This window comes from Anabrus simplex, chromosome 8, assembly GCF_040414725.1.
Source record: "Anabrus simplex isolate iqAnaSimp1 chromosome 8, ASM4041472v1, whole genome shotgun sequence".
Classification (NCBI taxonomy): Eukaryota; Metazoa; Arthropoda; class Insecta; order Orthoptera; family Tettigoniidae; genus Anabrus; species Anabrus simplex.
Genome location: NC_090272.1, coordinates 199,338,767 through 199,359,212, shown reverse-complemented (window position 1 = coordinate 199,359,212; position 20,446 = coordinate 199,338,767). Strand labels below are relative to the sequence as shown.

Genomic DNA, 20,446 nt, shown 5'->3' with positions numbered 1-20,446 from the left:
TACAGGGAATCAAATCCACGTCCTTCCGGTCAAACTAAGCACGTCTTTGCTGCCTCGGCCAAGTAATCCCTAGAGGAGTGAACCTTCAATCCACAAGTAAAATTCCCTGTCTGGAAGGGGATCAAACTCAGGATCCTCTGAACCGAAGGCTAGAATGCTGACCAATTAGCCAAAGATCCATACTACCACTTACTAGCCAGCGATGTTAGTATATAAGTAACATATGAACTTATTTCTCTTAGATATTTGAGCGCCTGAGGAAGAATCGTCCAAACGATCTGGAGAAACTAAAGATCATTGAAGGTGACCAGATGGAATTGGGTATGGGCATAAGCTTAGACGACCGCCAGCTACTGAAGATGCAGATAAGTGTTGTAATTCATGCAGCAGCTAGCGTTCGCTTTGATGATTTTCTGAGCAAGGCTATCCTCTGCAACACAAGAGGAACAAGAGAGATGCTGCACTTGGCTACGGAAATGGAGAAACTCAAGGTGAGTACCTCATAAACCAGTACCAGCAGTAACGTCACATGCATTTTTAACAGTTTGTGGCCCAAATGTGCTTTGGTGCCACAACTAGAAGCTCTTTAACTAATACATTCCTGTCTACTAAAAAAACAAGTCTTCTGTCTAAAATGACTGACTGTTTCAGGTGTTCGTTTATGTATCCACAGCCTACTCCAATGCCGAACGTATTTATATAGAAGAGAAGCTTTATGATCCACCAGCGAACTGGAGAACCATGATCTCGGCTGCAGAAAACCTCGATCCCTTCCAGCTTGAATTCCTGACTAAGAAGTAAGCATACTTTGCAATATCATTACGGAAGAAATTATTATGTTTAGCTTTTGCTTTGAAGGCCCAGATTATAAGAATTAGTAGTCTCACATATTTTGGGAGCCTGCTTTCAGGGAAATTACCAAGACATGCCTATCACTGGACGATTATATCCATAATACTAACAGTCCTAGTGAAGGTAGAGGTTCACAGCATAGCTGAGAATAGGTATAGTTTTTATGGCATTGCCACTGTCCAGTAGGGTTCAGATAATATTTCCTTTATTGTCCATACCATAGGAATGGATGGGAGTAAACACTATCCCGCTGAAGTAGGTACATGAAGGTAAGTCCATTGCCACATACTACTGAAAAATATATGATGTAACGTCTCTTCAATAAGAATAATATTTAGTGCTTGAGGGACAATACCTAGAGGTTTGTAAATGTATGTGAAATGTTCGCCACACGTACATTTTCATTAATAAAGTAAACTCGTGTCCTCATCCTATGGTGGTTTAGCTCATTTTAAGCACACTTCCAATGGAAATGAGCTGCATGCACCCCTTTAATCACATACAGTAGTAGCCTTTCTGCCATGCTATAATCTCTGGCAGAACCGGGTATCAAATCCGCGCCTCTTAAGATGGCAGCTAATAGTGCTAACCGTTACACTACAGTTATTTTGACAAATAAAGTGCATCTCTATGCTGTGTCTGTTAGGTTATCAGCCATTAGGCTGGTTGTTGGATGCACTACTTAGTGGTCGACTGTTCTTTTTATCTTAGCGATAAAGTGATTAATACTCATTCAAATTTAATGTTGTGTGTGATCCATTTAGTTCTATAAACATTGGTGTTTAGTGTTTATTTGTAGTAATTGAGATTGGTGATACTTATTTAAATTTTACATTGAGTAGTTCCATAGGCGATCGCTAGATTATGTGCTGTAGGTTAGGTTTCACTCAGTTTTGATTTTGGTTAGGGAGAAGGAAGAAATAATATTAACTATTTTATTTAACTACCAGTGGGTTTGTTGATAGAATACTTACAAAAACAGGATATTATAAAGAGTTGTACATTTTGCAGTGTTTGCTTTCGTACAGGCAATAGATACATTATCTCAAGAGTAATTTGCCGGTTCCACATATCATGAAGGTAATATTAAAAAAAAATACCCTTGTAAATTTTGTTTAAAGAAAGAAATTCAATTTAATAAACAGTATTTCACTGGTGAATTAACATGATGGCAAGCATAATTGGCAGTCGTTCTAATTTTAGTGAAAAATGGAAGGGTATGTATAGGCACTTTAAGGCAGAAACAGGTTCCAAGAAGGACATTTCAGGAATCATTAATGAACAAGGGGAGTGTGTATACGAGGATATTCAAAAGACAGAAGTATTCAGTCAGAAGTATGTAAAGACTGTTGGTTACAAGGATGATGTCCAGATAGAGGAGGTGACTAATACTAAAGAAGTATTAAAATATACCTATGATAACAACATTTACAATAAGATACAATAGTTGAAAACTACAATAGCAGCTGGAATTGATAAGATTTTTTTAAAATTTTACATAAGGCTCGCCAGGATAAATAAAATAGTAATCATGGCTGACGGTGGGCGAATGGACTCTGCCATTGGTTGAAGATTACGCCAAAATTCAAGACAGAACATCTCGCTGTTGTGAATTATCGGAGTGATGTGTCATAGAGTAAATCTTCAGCCAATGGCAGAATCTATTCGTACCACCACCACCTTTGATTTAACAATCTTGGAAAAACGCGACTTATCATGTAATATGATTAAGAAATAGAGGGCTAAAACCGCTTCGTGGCTTCTAACCTGGGGGCATACGCCCCCAGACCCCCTTTGCTTGATCACATAAAAATGCTTTTGCCACTAGCCGGACGTAACGAGTCCAGACCAATAATTTGGTCACTAGTCGAACATAACGTATCGAGATAATGGCTCTGTCACTAGCCGGACGTAACCTATCCAGACCAATCGCTTTGTCACTAGCCGGACCTAACGTATCGAGACCAATGTATCTAGACAGTAATAAATATAGAACTAAAGCCGCTTCGCAGCTTCTCTCCTGGGGGTTTACGCCCCCAGACCCCCTTTGCTTGATCATATACCAATGTTTTGGTCACTAGCTGGATCTAAAGAATCCAGACCAATGATTTTCTCACTAGCCGGACCTAACGTATCGAGACCAATGGTTCAGTCACTAGAAAATTTATTTCATACACACTCATAAAGAAAGATATAGAGAAAAGAATCATTTATACCGACATTGAACGTGCCTTAATTGCAATGTCCACAAACACTGACGTCCATTCTCAACAGTAACTTGTAGATTACCATAGCAGCGAAGCCATTGGTACGTCATACTAGAAACTAATCAATGACAAATGGACATTAAACAGAGGTTCTGCGCTGGTGAGCCTAGATAAAGTTGTACCAAGATTTCTGGGGATATGGTGCTAAAGACAAGGTTAAGGAAAAGAAACCCTGATGGAAAAGTAAAGCGGCACTGAACCGGAGCGGGCGGCTGTGAATGGAGTCCGTATTCCATGTCAGGGACGGCGTATTTTAAACTAATGTCAGGCTGTGGCATCAGGCTGATTGGTTAGTTTGTGTCGCATCAATGGATCAGAACTGAACGTGTTTCATCAACTAATGTGAATAAAGATAGGACGTTCTTCAGGGCAGGTTTTCATTTAGAATATGTTAGTTTAGGTTCATTTTAATTTGACTTTCACCGCAGAAGAACATTATTAGATAGGACTTTGTCTCGAAAGCAAATCTGAACAACAAAATTTTATGTAATTTCATAATTGCGATACACGCGGCAGAATGATCGTGAATATTGAGAAATCTACGTTGTATCACAGGAGAAATATACCCAAATTTATAAATTTCAACTAAGATGGTATATAGCATTGATAATGATTGGAAGGAGGAATAATCTAAATGTTAATTGTAAACCAGTGTTTGTATATTATGAAACAATCGAAACTTGGTGAGGAATGAAAATCGATTTCCACTGCATTACGTTGCGATAGACTTAAGTTAATAATTGATTTCAATTTTATCATTTTTTAAATAATATTTTGACCTAACATTAGTCTTTGATTTTGTCTGAATATAGCTTAGGGACTTTATTGAATAAACACGTTACCGGCTCAAACGATTAAAATACAGGACAAAATCGATGTCAAACACTACCCATTCCAAATCTATACAGATAGAAGCAAAAGTGAGGCTGTAGTTGGATCTGGAATAATTCTGTACAGTCACCATGAACTTCCTCAACAATACCAATTCAAATTACACAATACCTGTTCAAGTAATCAAGCAGAACAAAACTCAGTATTGAAGGCACTGGTAAAATTTCTAGACATCAACCATGAAAATAGAGCAGTAATTATTTACACTGATAGTAAAAAATCCCTGGACCCACTCAAAAACAATGGAAAAAGCAACAATCTCGTAGAAGAGATCAGAAGGAAGGTGAGAGACCTACAACTACAAAACTGGGAAATAGAGTTCTCATGGGTTAAGGCTCATGTCGGCACAGAAGGCAACGAAACTGCTGATCAATTGGCGAAACAAGCAGCCAGCAGGACAGACCTGGAAGTGACTTTCGATCAAATTTCTGATGGTCCAGTAAAAAAGGCTTTGCCTGAGAGAAGTTTACAATTGTGGGAAGAAGAGTGGAGAAAAACTTCCAATGGATCAATAATGAAGCATATTTTCCGAGAGTTAAAGCGAGACTTGACTCAAAAATTCTCTTAAGCTACAATATGACGGTTATGATAACAGGGCATGGAAAAATAGGGACCTATCTGCATAGATTTGAAATTCAAGAACATGCGACATGGTGTGGCGAGGAAACGCAAAGTGTGGACCACATCGTATATGAGTGTGAATGATTAAAACACGAAAGGATAAACCTAAAGACAATGGTAATCAACTCAGGAGGCCACTGGCCTACAAGCAAGAATGAACTTACAGGTAAATACTTAAAGTTCTTTAAGCTATTCGTGAAGTGTATCGATTTTGATAACCTGATGTAGAGCATAGTTATGTCAAGAAAGAGCACTTTCATTGAAAAAATGTAACATGATGTTTCTAGGCTAGACACACTAAAATCAAACATGTAGGTATAGGTAACATAATGAAAAGAAAATGTAATCACGACTACAAAATAATACTAATGCATGTAGTATTACTTAAATTGTAATGGAGCATGCAGTTAATGAATATGTTAATAAATAAAAAATTAAAAAAACATTACCATCCAGAATATCTCAGTTGTTGTTCAATGTAATATAGATATGTTCAACATCGGTGATTGCATACAATGATATTATGCTTATCAATATATAAATGTGTCATTAATATCGTGAGCCTAGACAATCTGGAAGTGATGATCGTAATCATACATATTAGTGTAGTATATCTAATGGTATAATATTAAATTTAAAATCAGTCATGGTGTATAAACTCATTGGAATGATCTGATAAACCAAATTATCAATCTGGAACGTTGGTCGCCCAATAGGATTCCTAGTGCAATTCGATTTCATCGTCATTTATAGATGTTGTCAAACCATTCGGTAATATATGCAACCGCATTTAACCGACATTGTGGCACCCTAGCTAGCTGTGGCGTTCAAGTATCTCAATTTCATCTCGCTAGTAAGAAGAACCTGTGAAAGACCCTGAGTGCGGAGCTCCATGACACCGACTGTACGGTTGCATACATCAACGAATTTCACCAAAGTTGTTATGCTGATGGTTATAATGTTATATACTTATATCAACTTACCTTCAGCCTGAACAATCCAGTTTTCAGCCTGATCTGAATCACTGCTTTCTGAGTGATCAACTTGATTGGTCGTCATTTTCGTCTGCAGCTACTCTCCTTAGGTCCTTTATATCTGGACCACACTCCACATCAGACATATATGATGTTATCAGCAACTGGTGGTCTATGAGACACGTTTACTATACTGTGTCAAGCTGACGAATGACAACACTACCGGAGACACGGCGGAAATAATGCTCATACAGTTCGTAATGAGTTCCATTGTTGTGTTTCTGAACATTACCGTTGTTGATAGGATAATTATATCTCAACAAGAGATATGTATTATAATACATTTTATTATGATAATTAATACAGTGGTCAAAATGACCGTTCCGGAAATAGAAGGTATACCCATTACTAACACTCCATCCATTGATGCAAAATCAATTATATTTAATATGGATTATCCTAAACATTAGTCAAGAAAAAGTATCCTACAATTAAACCTCTAGTCAAAATATAGTTTGGAAAATGTGTAGCGGTCATTTTGACCTGTCTCAGTTCTAGTGTTGAAGATACTGTATTCTGCCGCTGACAAGTAGTATTTGGTCTGAAATGCAATCCATTTCTGCTAGAAACAGTGTTAGATATATACTTGAAACACAGTACAGAGAGACAGCGTAAACGTTGAGAAACTCATCTTATGATGATAACTGTGTCGCCTCTCTCGGCAATGAGGAAGAATCATGTATGTTTATGGAAGAATCTACAGCATTACTGGTCAGAGTGTGATTTGATCTTCGTAACTGGGAGTACACATGTCTAACTTCTTATGCGAGTAATCTCTTCCTGAGGTAACTTCGGTATTAGGTCTTCGATGGAATAAAGCGAGAAAGGTTCTTTCTTGTGAACAAATTGACATATCGAAGATTGGTGAGAAGATTACTAGAAGAAATGTACTGGCAGCTACCCAGAGCATTTCTGACCTATAGGTTACACCTGTCCTGTCTCTCTAGTTCAAGTTGCTGTTGCAGGAAAGTTGGCAGAAGAAAATGAGCTGGGATGAAGAAATGGAGGATAAAATGAGGGAAAGGTTTGAAAATTGGCTTTGAGAACTGAACATATCGTCTGATATTAAATTTACTAGACCAATATCACATTGTGAAACACAGGAATCTTGGAGCCTTAATACATTTTGCAATGCGAGTGGTGTAGCATATGCCAAAGTTGTATTTCTTCGTTCACAAGATTGTCAAAACTCAAATAGAACACTCATACAGGCGAAGTCTCGTATATCACCTCTGACGAAGACTACTATTTTGTGGTTGGAACTCTTCGCTTGTTCAAATAGAGCTCGTCTTGCTTCCCCCATAAAGGCAAGTTTAGGAATAGGAGTTCTTTAGAGTTATTATTGGACAGATTCCACGACAGCATTCTGGCGGATAAAGAGATAGGAAGTCTGGGAGAATTTCGTGGCAAACCAGGTGAAGGAAATTAAACAGTTGTCTAACCCTGATAGTTGGAATCATGAGCGTGGAGCGAATAATTGGGCTGACCTACCCTCTATAGGCTGCTCTTCTACCAGACTCCTGATGTCGAAATAGTGGGAGGGCCCTCTATGGCTGAGATGCCCTAGTTCTGCGTGGCCTGTTAATATCATGCCTGATGAAGGAAATATAAATGAAGAGAAGAACACAGAAATTTCTACTGTTTTACTTCTCTCGGTATCAGAAGAAAAATGGTATTTTTGATATAGTTTGAAGTACACAAGAGTTGCCAGTATGACAGCCTCGATTGTGCGATTCACCTACAGAAGGGCAGGAAGAGAGAACGACTCACTTCAAAGGAACTTGAAGAATTGCAAATGGCTGAAAGGAGGCTAGATTGTGATTGTGACGCAAGAGATGCTTGGAGAAAACGAGCATTCGTCCCTCAAAACTCTCTGTGTTTGAATATGAAAGTGGGTTACTTCGAGTCGAGACAAGGTTAATAATGAGAAAGGATGAAGAATTATTCCTAACTCACATTCTAATACCTGCTAATCATAAGCTAGTTCACATTATGATCATGGAGAGACATCTGGAATTGTCTCATGCTTGAGTATAAGTTCTGCTCTCGTCCGACTCGTTGGCTGAACGGTCAGCGTACTGGCCTTCGGTTCAGAGGGTCCCGGGTTCGATTCCCGGCCGGGTCGGGGATTTTAAACTTAATTGGTTAATTCCATTGGCACGGGGGCTGGGTGTATGTGTTGTCCTCATCATCATTTCATCCTCATCATGACGCGCAGATCGCCTACGGGCGTCAAAGACCTGCTCCTGGCGAGCCGAACCCGTCCGTGGATATCCCGGCACTAAAAGCCATACGACATTTCATTTTCAGTTCTGCTCTCTGCTTTGCGAGAGCGGTTTTGGATCATCAATGGTAGAAGAACTATAAGCAAGGTGATTTCTGGCTGTGTCAAGTGTAGAAGATACCAAGTGGAAAGAATTACTACAGAGGTTGCACTTTTGTCAGAGGATCATATGTGAGACGCTCCTGTTTTTGAGATTGTAGGGGTAGATCTGGCTGGCCCATTACATCTTCGAGGGATTGAAAAGGCGTGGATAGTGATATTCACGTGTACTGTTTTCAGAGCTGTACACTTAGAGTTCGTCAGGACTCCAGGTTTCCTTCAAGCATTACTGAATGTTATTTACAGTGATAATGGAAGAAATTCTGTGTGAGCTGAAAGTACGTTCCTTGATACTGACTGGACAAAATTGAGTGTAGAGACTAGTTGTCTGAGAATTGCTTGGAAATTCAATTCTCCCACTGCTGCATGGTGGGGAGGTTTTACGAACATATTTTTCAGATGTTAAAGAACTTGTTGCAATGACTGCTAGGCCATTCCTCTTTAGATTACGAGAAGCTATTGACAATAATGGTGGATACTGAAGCAGTTAATACTTCCTGACCATTGACTTACTTATCTGAAGACAGTAATGATTTACTAGCGTTGACCCCAGCATTGTTTCTTCAGGATGGGAGTGCCGGATATTGATCACACTGATCAGATAAACCATGGAAAAATTCAGATACAGAAAAGATTCAGGACAGAGTACCTAGTGTAACTGAAACCGGGGAAAGGTAAGGCAAACTCACTTCGAGAGTTAAAGGTAGGGGAAGCCGTGATCCTTCGAAGTGACGGAGCACGTGAAATGAATGAACTGGCCTTTAGGAAGAATGGTTGCTGTATATCACGGGAAGGACAATGTTGTCAGGGTGGTCAAGGTGAAGACTGCTGTTAGTGAGTTGGACTGGCCTGACACTAGAAGTAACTGCCATTACTGAGTGGCAGTATGAAGAAGATGTTCTGGAGAAGAGCCCTGCTGTGCCTGTCCCTACCACAACTTTTCCAGGAGTGGTTACTTCACAATGTGGGAGGAAGATACGAATCCCATCTTGTGTCAGTTTGTAGATTTATTCTTTACTTTGTTTTGGTTGTAAGCTTAGTTGTTTAGTGGTTTTAATCATAATATGATGAAAAGGTAGGAGGATGTTACAAAACATTAAGTTTATTTGCTCCTGCCCTATAAATGGTAGACACTGGCTGGAGATCAATCTGTGATACTTGGACTCTGTGGCGGGTGAGCCTTGATGGAACAATGATGACGAATGATTGCTGTGTAGGCATGAGTACAAAGGGCACTAGGAAAGTTTTGCAGTGTGAGTGAACACTTTATACTTTTTCAAAATAATTTCCACCACACTCAATACACTTTTCCATACGTCGAAACCAGCCACTGAACCACCACTGCCACTTTTTTCGGTTACATTTTAACACTCTTGATTCCATGCTGCCAGATGCAAACCACCACCCTTTCAGCTTCAGCTTCACTTCTGGGAAGAGTGCGAAGTCACATGGGGAAAGATCAGGACTGTATGGAGGGTGATCAAGCACACTCAACCCTGATCCGGCAAGAAAATCCACCGTTACATTAGCACGATGTGCTGGATCATTGTCGTGATGCAAGAGCCAAGTGCTGAGCCGTGCCCTTGGACGGAGCTGCTTGAGAGCCTGGATGAGCTGAGGCAGACAAGTCTCACTATACCACTTCGCAGTAACTGTCCTTTGTGTTTCTAGCACAACCCGAGTCAGGATGCACCGTTCAATGAAAAATACTGCATCATCCTTTTCTTCACTAACATTGACTTTCGTACAGTCACAAGAGTACCCTCATCTTCAAACAGCCACACCTTTTTCTGGGGTTTTGTTGCGACATCGTAATAACAAAACCAAGTTTCGTCACCTGTAACGATGCTATTGACGTTACGCGAAGTCCCATTTTCAAACTGTTTTAGCAGTTTTCGGCACCATTTCACTCGATGTGCCCTTTATTCTTCTGAAAGTGAATGGGGCACCCAAAGGGAGCAAACCTTTCTAACATGGAGATGGTCGTGTAGAATTGAATGAATAGCTGGTGCAGGGATGTGGAGGGTCTCTTCTACCTGTCGATATATCAACCGCCTCTCTTGCTGCAATATTTTTCTCACAGCTTCAATGTTTTCCTCAGTCACTGATTCAGATGGTTTCCCAGAACGAGGATCGTCTTCAACCCCAAAATTTCCCCTCTGGAACTCTTTGTACCAGCGGAAAATTGTTGTCCGATGTGAACAGTCTTTCCCCAGCACATTCCTCCAGGCACTGGTCAACAGTTAATCCACGAGCAAAATTGTAGCGTATAATTGCGCGATATTCATCTTTAGTCCACACTGGCATTTTAACTTGCTTTCAGTCCCACTGCTTGGTAACAACTGGTGTGAAGGTCGCACCTTGCTTTCTTCTAGACCGGTTTTCACCTCTCGTTTCATCCCTCACCATAACAGAGGTGTCCATCCAACCGTTTTTGCGTATTGCAAAACTTTCCTAGTGCCTTTGGTATGTATGTTGTGCCGTTATATAATAAATAATAGTTCTGATCTTTGTGGTTAACACTAATTCGGTGAATTAGTCCTGAAAAAAATAGTGTTTTTTAATGTAGATATTTTATTTTAATGAGTCAGATTTATTTTTAGATGTTATGTGTTAAACGTTTAAGTATCTCCTTAGGAATTTTGACATGTTGTTATTGATGAAGAAGGGAATAAATCTATTTCTTGAAACATGTACAATGGTCGTATGAATTAAATAAGTAGTAAGCAGTATATATTAATTGTATAATCGTTTGTATTGACAGGTGAACCATTATTAGCCCTGTTTCTTACAGGTTGATGAATATGAATAATTAGTGGTGGTGGTGATTATTGCTTTAAGTGGGAAAGCAACTGGCAATAATCCTGTGTTTACACTAATCAGCGGAAAAATGGAAGAGGTCTGTTACTTTGAAGATTGAAGGTATGAGTAAGAGGTAGCGGATGGGTCACAGAGTGTGTGAAATAATACGTTTGTATGTACGTATGTGCTAGGGGCGCACGAAGAGATGGCCGGTCAAGCATTTGGGACATGCGGGAGCAGCAGGGTGTGCATGCTCACAACATTCAACATTTCTCCTAACAAGCAAACGTTCGACCCCGATTTTCTGTAGCTCTTGCGGGCTGGCATATGACTGGGAATGAATGTATTAATCAGTGTGTTGTAGGGAGTAATAGGCCAGTAGTATAATTGGATGGTTCTGCGGCCGCCGCCGCCGCCGCCGCCCGCCTCCTCCTCCTCCGCCGCCGCCTGCGGGAAATTTGAATTTTGGCGGGAAATTTGAATTTTGGCGCGAGATTTGAATTTGTAAACAAAGCCACGTGCTTTTTGACAGCTGTCATCGACAACAACGCATCGCTAACCTCACTGCTGCCATCTTGACGGGCCTAAACCTCACTAGTGCCAACTTAACCTAACTAGCGTGAGGTAAACAAAGCCACGTGTTTTTTGACAGCCACGTGCTTTTTGACAGACAACAACGCATCGCTAACCTCAGTACTGCCATCTTGACGGGCCTAAACCTCAGTAGTGCCAACTTAACCTAACTAGCATGAGGTAAACAAAGCCACGTGTTTTTTGACAGCCACGCGCTTTTTGACAGATTTGTAAACAAAGCCACGTGCTTTTTGACAGACAACAACGCATCGCTAACCTCAGTACTACCATCTTGACGGGCCTAAACCTCTGTAGTGCCAACTTAACCTAACTAGCGCGAGGTAAACAAAGCCACGTGTTTTTTTGACAGCCACGTGCTTTATTGACAGCTGTCATCCACCATCTTTAAACCACAAAGCACTGTGCTGCCCTCTATATCGCAGTAGCTGCAAAATTCGTCACCTGTCATCGGCAGTGCTGCCATCTTAACGGGTCTAAACCTTAGTGCTACCAACTTAACCTAACTAGCGCGAGGTAAACAAAGCCACGTGTTTTTTGACAGCTGTCATCCGCCATCTTTAATCTATAGAGCACAGTGCTGCCCTCTTTAGCTACTTACCTTTGAAATGTGGTGGCGGATAATTTGAAAAATGCTTTTTGACAGCAGCCATCTTGCATCGCAAACCTCAGTGCTGCCCTCTTTAGCTAGATACCTGTGGTGGCAGACAATTCCACGTGACAGCAGCCATCTTTAATCAAGAGAGCACCGTGCTGCCCTCTATGTGGTGGCGGCAAATTGAAAAATTCCACGTGCTCTTGTTTGGAAACAAACTCACGTGCTTTTTTTCTGACAGCTACCATCCGCCATCTTTAATCTATAGAGCACAGTGCTGCCCTCTTTAGTTTGAAATGTGGTGGCGGCAAATTCCACGTGCTCTTGTTTGGAAACAAAGCCACGTGCAGCTGTCATCCGCCATCTTTAATCAACAGAGCACCGTGCTGCTATCATGCGGGCAATTTCATCACCTGTCATCCGCCATCTTTAATCCACAGAACACCGTCCTGCCCTCTTTATGGCTACTACCTTAAGCACGTAGTAGCGGGCAATTTGAAAAGTTCTGCTAGCTATCATCCACCATCTTTAATCAAGAGAGCACCGTGCTGCCATCTTTAGCTAGATACCTTTGAAATGTGGTGGCGGCAAATCCCGCGTGCTCTTGTTTGGAAACAAACTCACATGCTTTTTTGACAGCTACCATCCGCCATCTTTAATCAACAGAGCATAGTGCTGCCCTCTTTAGTTTGAAATGTGGTGGTGGCAAATTCTACGTGCTCTTGTTTGGTAAACATAACCACGTGCTTTTTTGACAGCTGTCATCCACCATCTTTAATCCAGAGAGCACCGTGCTGCCCTCTTTATCGTAGTAGATCTAAATTCGTCACCTGTCATCCGCAGTGCTGCCATCTTTAGCTAGATACCTTTGAAATGTGGTGGTGGATAATTTAAAAAGAGAAATTCTACAGCGGCCCTCTCTCGACGCTAATTGCATAAGATGGCGGCTATACATGACTCCTTAAGGGTGCTTACGCAAGATGGCTGCTATACACAGGTTCTTATGAGACTCCCTTGGGATGCTTGCTCAAGATGGTAGTTATACATGGCTCCTTATGAGATGCCCTAGGGATGCTTGCTCAAGATGGCGGACACAAGATGGCGGCTATACACGTCTCCTTATGAGACGCCTTAAGGGTGCTTGCGCAAGATGGCTGCTGTTCTTAGCTTAGAGGCTAACGTGTCGTGCTAGTTCGATTCATTAAATTTGGGGCTTAAATGCATAATATTAAATATCTCGAAAACGGTGCATCGTAGAGCAAAACGGACAAAATTTTTCTACCCAATACCTCGGTTCGCAGTATGGGGAACAAGTAAAACATAGTCTAATGATGAGATCAACGGTTCGGTTCCTACTTAGGCCCTTTGGCATTCGCTCTGTTTTAGCTTGTATTGAAGCAAGTATTCGTAACATGATCAGGTTTAGCTATGGTAGAGAGTATAACGTGCCGTGCAGGTTCGATTCATTAAATTTGGGGCTTAAATGCAAAATGTTAAATATCTCGAAAACGGTGCATCGTAGAGCAAAACCTGATACCTAGGTTTGCAGTATCAGGAACAAGAAAAAAACATAGTCTAATGATGAGATCGACGGTTCGATCCCTACTTAGGCCCTTTGGCATTGGCAGCTATCTAATTCTACAAGATGTGGGCTATACATAGCTTCTTATGAGGCAGCTTAAGAGCGCTTGCACAAGATGGCTGCTGCTCTTATGAGACGCCCTAGGGGTGCTTGCGCAAAGTAGCAGCGACAAGACGGTGACTATACACAGCTCCTTATGATACGGTCTAGAGGTGCTCACACAAGATGGTGGCTGCTCTGATGAAGAAAGCTAGCTTTGCATCGTGCAGGTATCTTTACTTCACTAAACCTCATACCTTTGAAATGTAATTTGAAAAATTCTACGTGCTTTTTCATAAGCTGTTAAGGCCTCCTCTTATGTCAAGGCATAAACCTGCATCGGGATAGCTAGAGTAAGCACGTGCTGCAGTGATGACGTCATTATGCATGTTTAGACTTGCAAATCACTAAAGAAACATAACAAGACTAGAATCGAACACTGCACTCTATGCTGTTAACTTTATCATGTGATCGGAACATTGATTGAAGTGTTTAGAACACTAAATAAGTAGAACAGAACACTGTACTCAATACAACATGTCAGGGGATACCTTTGTTCTAAGAAGATTAGATTACCGCACATTCCTTGTAGGGCTAATAGGCTAAAGGGCTAATGGGCAAAAGGGCTAATGGGCTAAAGGGCTAAAGGGCTAATGGGCTAAAGGGCTAAAGGACTAGGGTGCCTCTCCTCTCTTTATCCGGGCTTGAGACCGGCTCTACAACTAGAGGCGGAGTTAACACCCTAAGGAAGGGAGAATGTTGGGAAATAATCTATACGAATATAGCTACTCGATCGACTATATACTACAGATGGATGACTTAGGTGAGGGTAAGCGCTTACTTAATAATACCAACACGACGTAATTCATGCTCTATTTCAAAAATATCTTCTTTGTACTGTGTGTAACCAGCATCATGATAGGCTCTTAGCAGTTGTAAACGTTTTACCAGTACGTTGGGGTCTTTAGAGTAGCTTATATCTACATAGGGTAACAGAGGCTTGTTGTGAACTTTGAGTCTATATGCAGACAGTTGATGTGCAGGGACTTGTTTTGATATAATACGTGCTTCAGCAGTAGCGTTTCTAGGTACAAACATAACTTGTTTCGATAGCGATGAAGCGTTGAAATTTCCTTCTTCTTTACCTTGCATCTCTTCTTGAGATGTTTGCACTTCGACAGAACGTGTAGTAGGCTTAGGAAATGAAGTAAAATCATCAAGCTGTAATGGCAATGAATTTTCTTCTTCTTCTACTTTCCCTTTACTACTGTTTTGATCAACATCATTATCCTTATTATCATAATCATGATCTTGCCTCTCTTTATCTTGAAGTTTGTGCTCAGTAACAAAACTTGCAGCAGGCCTAGACAACAAGGGAGAATTAAAAATCTCTCGCAGAGGTGTACGTTTTAAACATAAATCAGTGTTCGCTGGAATATGGTCGAGCTCTTTGTATTTTGTTCCCGATGAAGCTACATTACACGCGGCTTCATGACGTTGAGCGTTGTATGCGTTCTTGAACTCTCTTCTACAATGTTTGCATTGAAAAATCGTCCTGCATGATATCTCATGACGTCTCCTGTGATAGCTTCGGGAAAATGCTTTTCCACACTCTTCGCAAATATACCTAGAAATAGGTTTTTCCATGACGGACTTTTATCTTCTGCTAACAGATTCTTCTTTAAATCTACTCGACATTTGTTACTCTCAACTTCGATGATGCGAACAGCTTAGCGATTAACAGTAAACTAACACAAAAGCGTATAACCAAGGTAGCAACAGTAAGGTTTAAGCCCATCAAGATGGCAAGAGTGAGGTTAGCGACGTTCTGCTGTTGGATTTTAAATTCCGCGCTATAACATGCATAAGGTGGCAGCCTTGAGGTTTACTGCCGTAAAGATGGCAGCAGTGAGGTTAGCGACGCTCTATTGTCCTTCAAAGTGAGGTTAGGGTCCGTCAAGAAGACAGCTGTCAAAAAAGCACGTGGCTATGTTTACCAAACAAGAGCACGTGGTCGTGACGTCACGGTCACGTAGTATGCTGCTTCAGCATGCAAAGTTCAATGTCTACACCTACGTAGTTAACACTCTGCTATGTTCACTTACACATAACTATTTTTTATGCTGTAAGTTCGTGCACATAGGTTATGTTAAGATAGCAGCACAAGTGCAAGCGATGGTCGCACGCTCGCGTAGAGGTTGTTTAGTACGATAGTTGATGTATGCATTATCAAAAGGTGATATGTACACGCTTGTAAACCTTGCTATTCTTACTACTACTATGTTCGCAAGATTTTCAAACATCGCTATTCTTTATGCTTTAAGTTCGTTCGCTTAGGTCATGCTAAAGTAGCAGCGCAAACACATGTGAACGTTGTACATTCTAGCGGGATGTGTTAATATAGTTGATGCATGCAAAATCGAAAGATGTTGTGTGCACACTTTGAAACTTAACTATTCTTCGTGCTTTAAATCCGTGCACATAGGTTATGCTAAGATAGCAGCAAACTCTAGCGGGAGAAGTTTTGTACTCTAGCTGATGCATGTATAATCGATAGGCAATGCGTACACGCTTTTAAAACATTGCTATTCTTACTGCTGCTGCTATGTTCACAAGATTTTTATACATCAGTATTCTTTATGCTTTAAGTTCATTCGTATAAGTTATACTAAGTTAGCAGCATACTTATAAGGTTGTTGCACGCTCTAGTGGAAAAAAGTTTAGTAAGAAGGATGATGCATGCAAAATCGATAGGTGATGTGTACACGCTTTGAACTTGGGTATTCTTTGTGCTTTAACTTCGTGCACATAGGTTAAGTTAAGATTGCAGCACACACAAGCGATGATCGCACGCTGTTGTGGAAGAAGTTTAGTACAAGAGTTAATGCGTGCAAAATTGACAGGTGTTGTGTACACGCTATTCTTTGTGCTTTAAGTTCACGCACATAGGTAGCAGCGCACAATTGCGAACGTTGTACACTCTAGCGGTAGACGTTTAGTACGATAGTCGATGCATGCAAAATCGATAGGTGATGTGTACACGCTTTGGAGTATAGCTATTCTTTGTTGCATGCAAAATCGATAGGTGATGTGTACACGCTTTGGAGTATAGCTATTCTTTGTGCTTTAACTTTATACACATACGTTAGCAATACACATATGCGATCGTTGTACACTCTGGCGGTAAAAATAGTCGATGCATGCAAATCAATAGGTGATGTGTACACGCTGTTAAACATCGTTATTTTTTGTGCTTTAAGTTCGTGCGTATAGGCTATGCTAAGATAGGAGTACAATCTAGCGGAAGAAGTTCAGGGTGATATGTACACGCTTTGAAACATGGTTATTCTTTGTACTTTAAGTTCATGCACATAGGTTATGATAAGATAGCAGCACAATCTAGAGGAAGAAGTTTAGTACGAGAGTCGATGCTTGCAAAATCGATAAGTAATATGTACACGCTTTGAAACATGGCTATTCTTTGTACTTTAAGTTCATGGGTATAGGTTATGGTAAGATAGCAGCACAATCTGGCGGAAGAAGTTCAGGGTGATCTGTACACGCTTTGAAACATGGTTATTCTTTGTACTTTAAGTTCATGCACATAGGTTATGCTAAGATAGCAGCACAATCTAGAGGAAGAAGTTTAGTACGAGAGTCGATGCTTGCAAAATCGATAAGTAATATGTACACGCTTTGAAACATGGCTATTCTTTGTACTTTAAGTTCATGTGTATAAGTTATGCTAAGATACCAGCACAATCTACCTGAAGAAGTTCAGTACGAGATTCGATACATGCAAAATCGATAGTTGATGCGTACACGCTTTGAAACATGACTATTCATTATTCTTTAAGGTCATGCGTATAGGTTATGCTAAGATAGCAGCACGATCTAGCGGAAGATGTTTAGTACGAGAGTCGATGCATGTAAAATCGATAGGTGATGTCTACACGCTTTAAAACATGGCTATTCATACTGCTGCTCTGTTCCTAAGATTTTTAAACATAGCTAATCCTAATGCTGCTCTTAACGACGTAGAGCAAAGGATTGATTACGTGACCGTGACGTCATGACCACGTGCTCTTGTTTGGTAAACATAGCCACGTGCTTTTTTGACAGCTGTCTTCTTGACGGACCCTAACCTCACTTTGAAGGACAATAGAGCGTCGCTAACCTCACTGCTGCCATCTTTACGGCAGTAAACCTCAAGGCTGCCACCTTATGCATGTTATAGCGCGGAATTTAAAATCCAACAGCAGAACGTCGCTAACCTCACTCTTGCCATCTTGATGGGCTTAAACCTTACTGTTGCTACCTTGGTTATACGCTTTTGTGTTAGTTTACTGTTAATCGCTAAGCTGTTCGCATCATCGAAGTTGAGAGTAACAAATGTCGAGTAGATTTAAAGAAGAATCTGTTAGCAGAAGATAAAAGTCCGTCATGGAAAAACCTATTTCTAGGTATATTTGCGAAGAGTGTGGAAAAGCATTTTCCCGAAGCTATCACAGGAGACGTCATGAGATATCATGCAGGACGATTTTTCAATGCAAACATTGTAGAAGAGAGTTCAAGAACGCATACAACGCTCAACGTCATGAAGCCGCGTGTAATGTAGCTTCATCGGGAACAAAATACAAAGAGCTCGACCATATTCCAGCGAACACTGATTTATGTTTAAAACGTACACCTCTGCGAGAGATTTTTAATTCTCCCTTGTTGTCTAGGCCTGCTGCAAGTTTTGTTACTGAGCACAAACTTCAAGATAAAGAGAGGCAAGATCATGATTATGATAATAAGGATAATGATGTTGATCAAAACAGTAGTAAAGGGAAAGTAGAAGAAGAAGAAAATTCATTGCCATTACAGCTTGATGATTTTACTTCATTTCCTAAGCCTACTACACGTTCTGTCGAAGTGCAAACATCTCAAGAAGAGATGCAAGGTAAAGAAGAAGGAAATTTCAACGCTTCATCGCTATCGAAACAAGTTATGTTTGTACCTAGAAACGCTACTGCTGAAGCACGTATTATATCAAAACAAGTCCCTGCACATCAACTGTCTGCATATAGACTCAAAGTTCACAACAAGCCTCTGTTACCCTATGTAGATATAAGCTACTCTAAAGACCCCAACGTACTGGTAAAACGTTTACAACTGCTAAGAGCCTATCATGATGCTGGTTACACACAGTACAAAGAAGATATTTTTGAAATAGAGCATGAATTACGTCGTGTTGGTATTATTAAGTAAGCGCTTACCCTCACCTAAGTCATCCATCTGTAGTATATAGTCGATCGAGTAGCTATATTCGTATAGATTATTTCCCAACATTCTCCCTTCCTTAGGGTGTTAACTCCGCCTCTAGTTGTAGAGCCGGTCTCAAGCCCGGATAAAGAGAGGAGAGGCACCCTAGTCCTTTAGCCCTTTAGCCCATTAGCCCTTTAGCCCTTTAGCCCATTAGCCCTTTTGCCCATTAGCCCTTTAGCCTATTAGCCCTACAAGGAATGTGCGGTAATCTAATCTTCTTAGAACAAAGGTATCCCCTGACATGTTGTATTGAGTACAGTGTTCTGTTCTACTTATTTAGTGTTCTAAACACTTCAATCAATGTTCCGATCACATGATAAAGTTAACAGCATAGAGTGCAGTGTTCGATTCTAGTCTTGTTATGTTTCTTTAGTGATTTGCAAGTCTAAACATGCATAATGACGTCATCACTGCAGCACGTGCTTACTCTAGCTATCCCGATGCAGGTTTATGCCTTGACATAAGAGGAGGCCTTAACAGCTTATGAAAAAGCACGTAGAATTTTTCAAATTACATTTCAAAGGTATGAGGTTTAGTGAAGTAAAGATACCTGCACGATGCAAAGCTAGCTTTCTTCATCAGAGCAGCCACCATCTTGTGTGAGCACCTCTAGACCGTATCATAAGGAGCTGTGTATAGTCACCGTCTTGTCGCTGCTACTTTGCGCAAGCACCCCTAGGGCGTCTCATAAGAGCAGCAGCCATCTTGTGCAAGCGCTCTTAAGCTGCCTCATAAGAAGCTATGTATAGCCCCCATCTTGTAGAATTAGATAGCTGCCAATGCCAAAGGGCCTAAGTAGGGATCGAACCGTCGATAGACTATGTTTTTTTCTTGTTCCTGATACTGCAAACCTAGGTATCAGGTTTTGCTCTACGATGCACCGTTTTCGAGATATTTAACATTTTGCATTTAAGCCCCAAATTTAATGAATCGAACCTGCACGGCACGTTATACTCTCTACCATAGCTAAACCTGATCATGTTACGAATACTTGCTTCAATACAAGCTAAAACAGAGCGAATGCCAAAGGGCCTAAGTAGGAACCGAACCGTTGATCTCATCATTAGACTATGTTTTACTTGTTCCCCATACTGCGAACCGAGGTATTGGGTAGAAAAATTTTGTCCGTTTTGCTCTACGATGCACCGTTTTCGAGATATTTAACATTATGCATTTAAGCCCCAAATTTAATGAATCGAACTAGCACGACACGTTAGCCTCTAAGCTAAGAACAGCAGCCATCTTGCGCAAGCACCCTTAAGGCGTCTCATAAGGAGACGTGTATAGCCGCCGTCTTGTGTCCGCCATCTTGCGCAAGCATCCTTAGGGCGTCTCAAGCCATCTTGTGCAAGGACACTTAAGCCGTCCCATAAGAGCAGTCGCTATCTTGAGCAAGCATCCCTAGGGCATCTCATAAGGAGCCATGTATAACTACCATCTTGAGCAAGCATCCCAAGGGAGTCTCATAAGAACCTGTGT

At 40.8% G+C, this 20,446-nt stretch overlaps 1 protein-coding gene across 1 annotated transcript in view; it reads left to right on the top strand.

Moving 5' to 3' along the window:
• The window catches only part of LOC136879363 (putative fatty acyl-CoA reductase CG5065), a 99,410-nt gene that overhangs the window by 8,727 nt on the left and 70,237 nt on the right, over positions 1–20,446 (top strand). The window contains exons 2-3 of the mRNA XM_068229093.1: positions 243–491; positions 652–797. Coding sequence (XP_068085194.1) covers positions 243–491; positions 652–797 — 395 coding nt within the window. The remainder of the gene's footprint in view (positions 1–242; positions 492–651; positions 798–20,446) is intronic.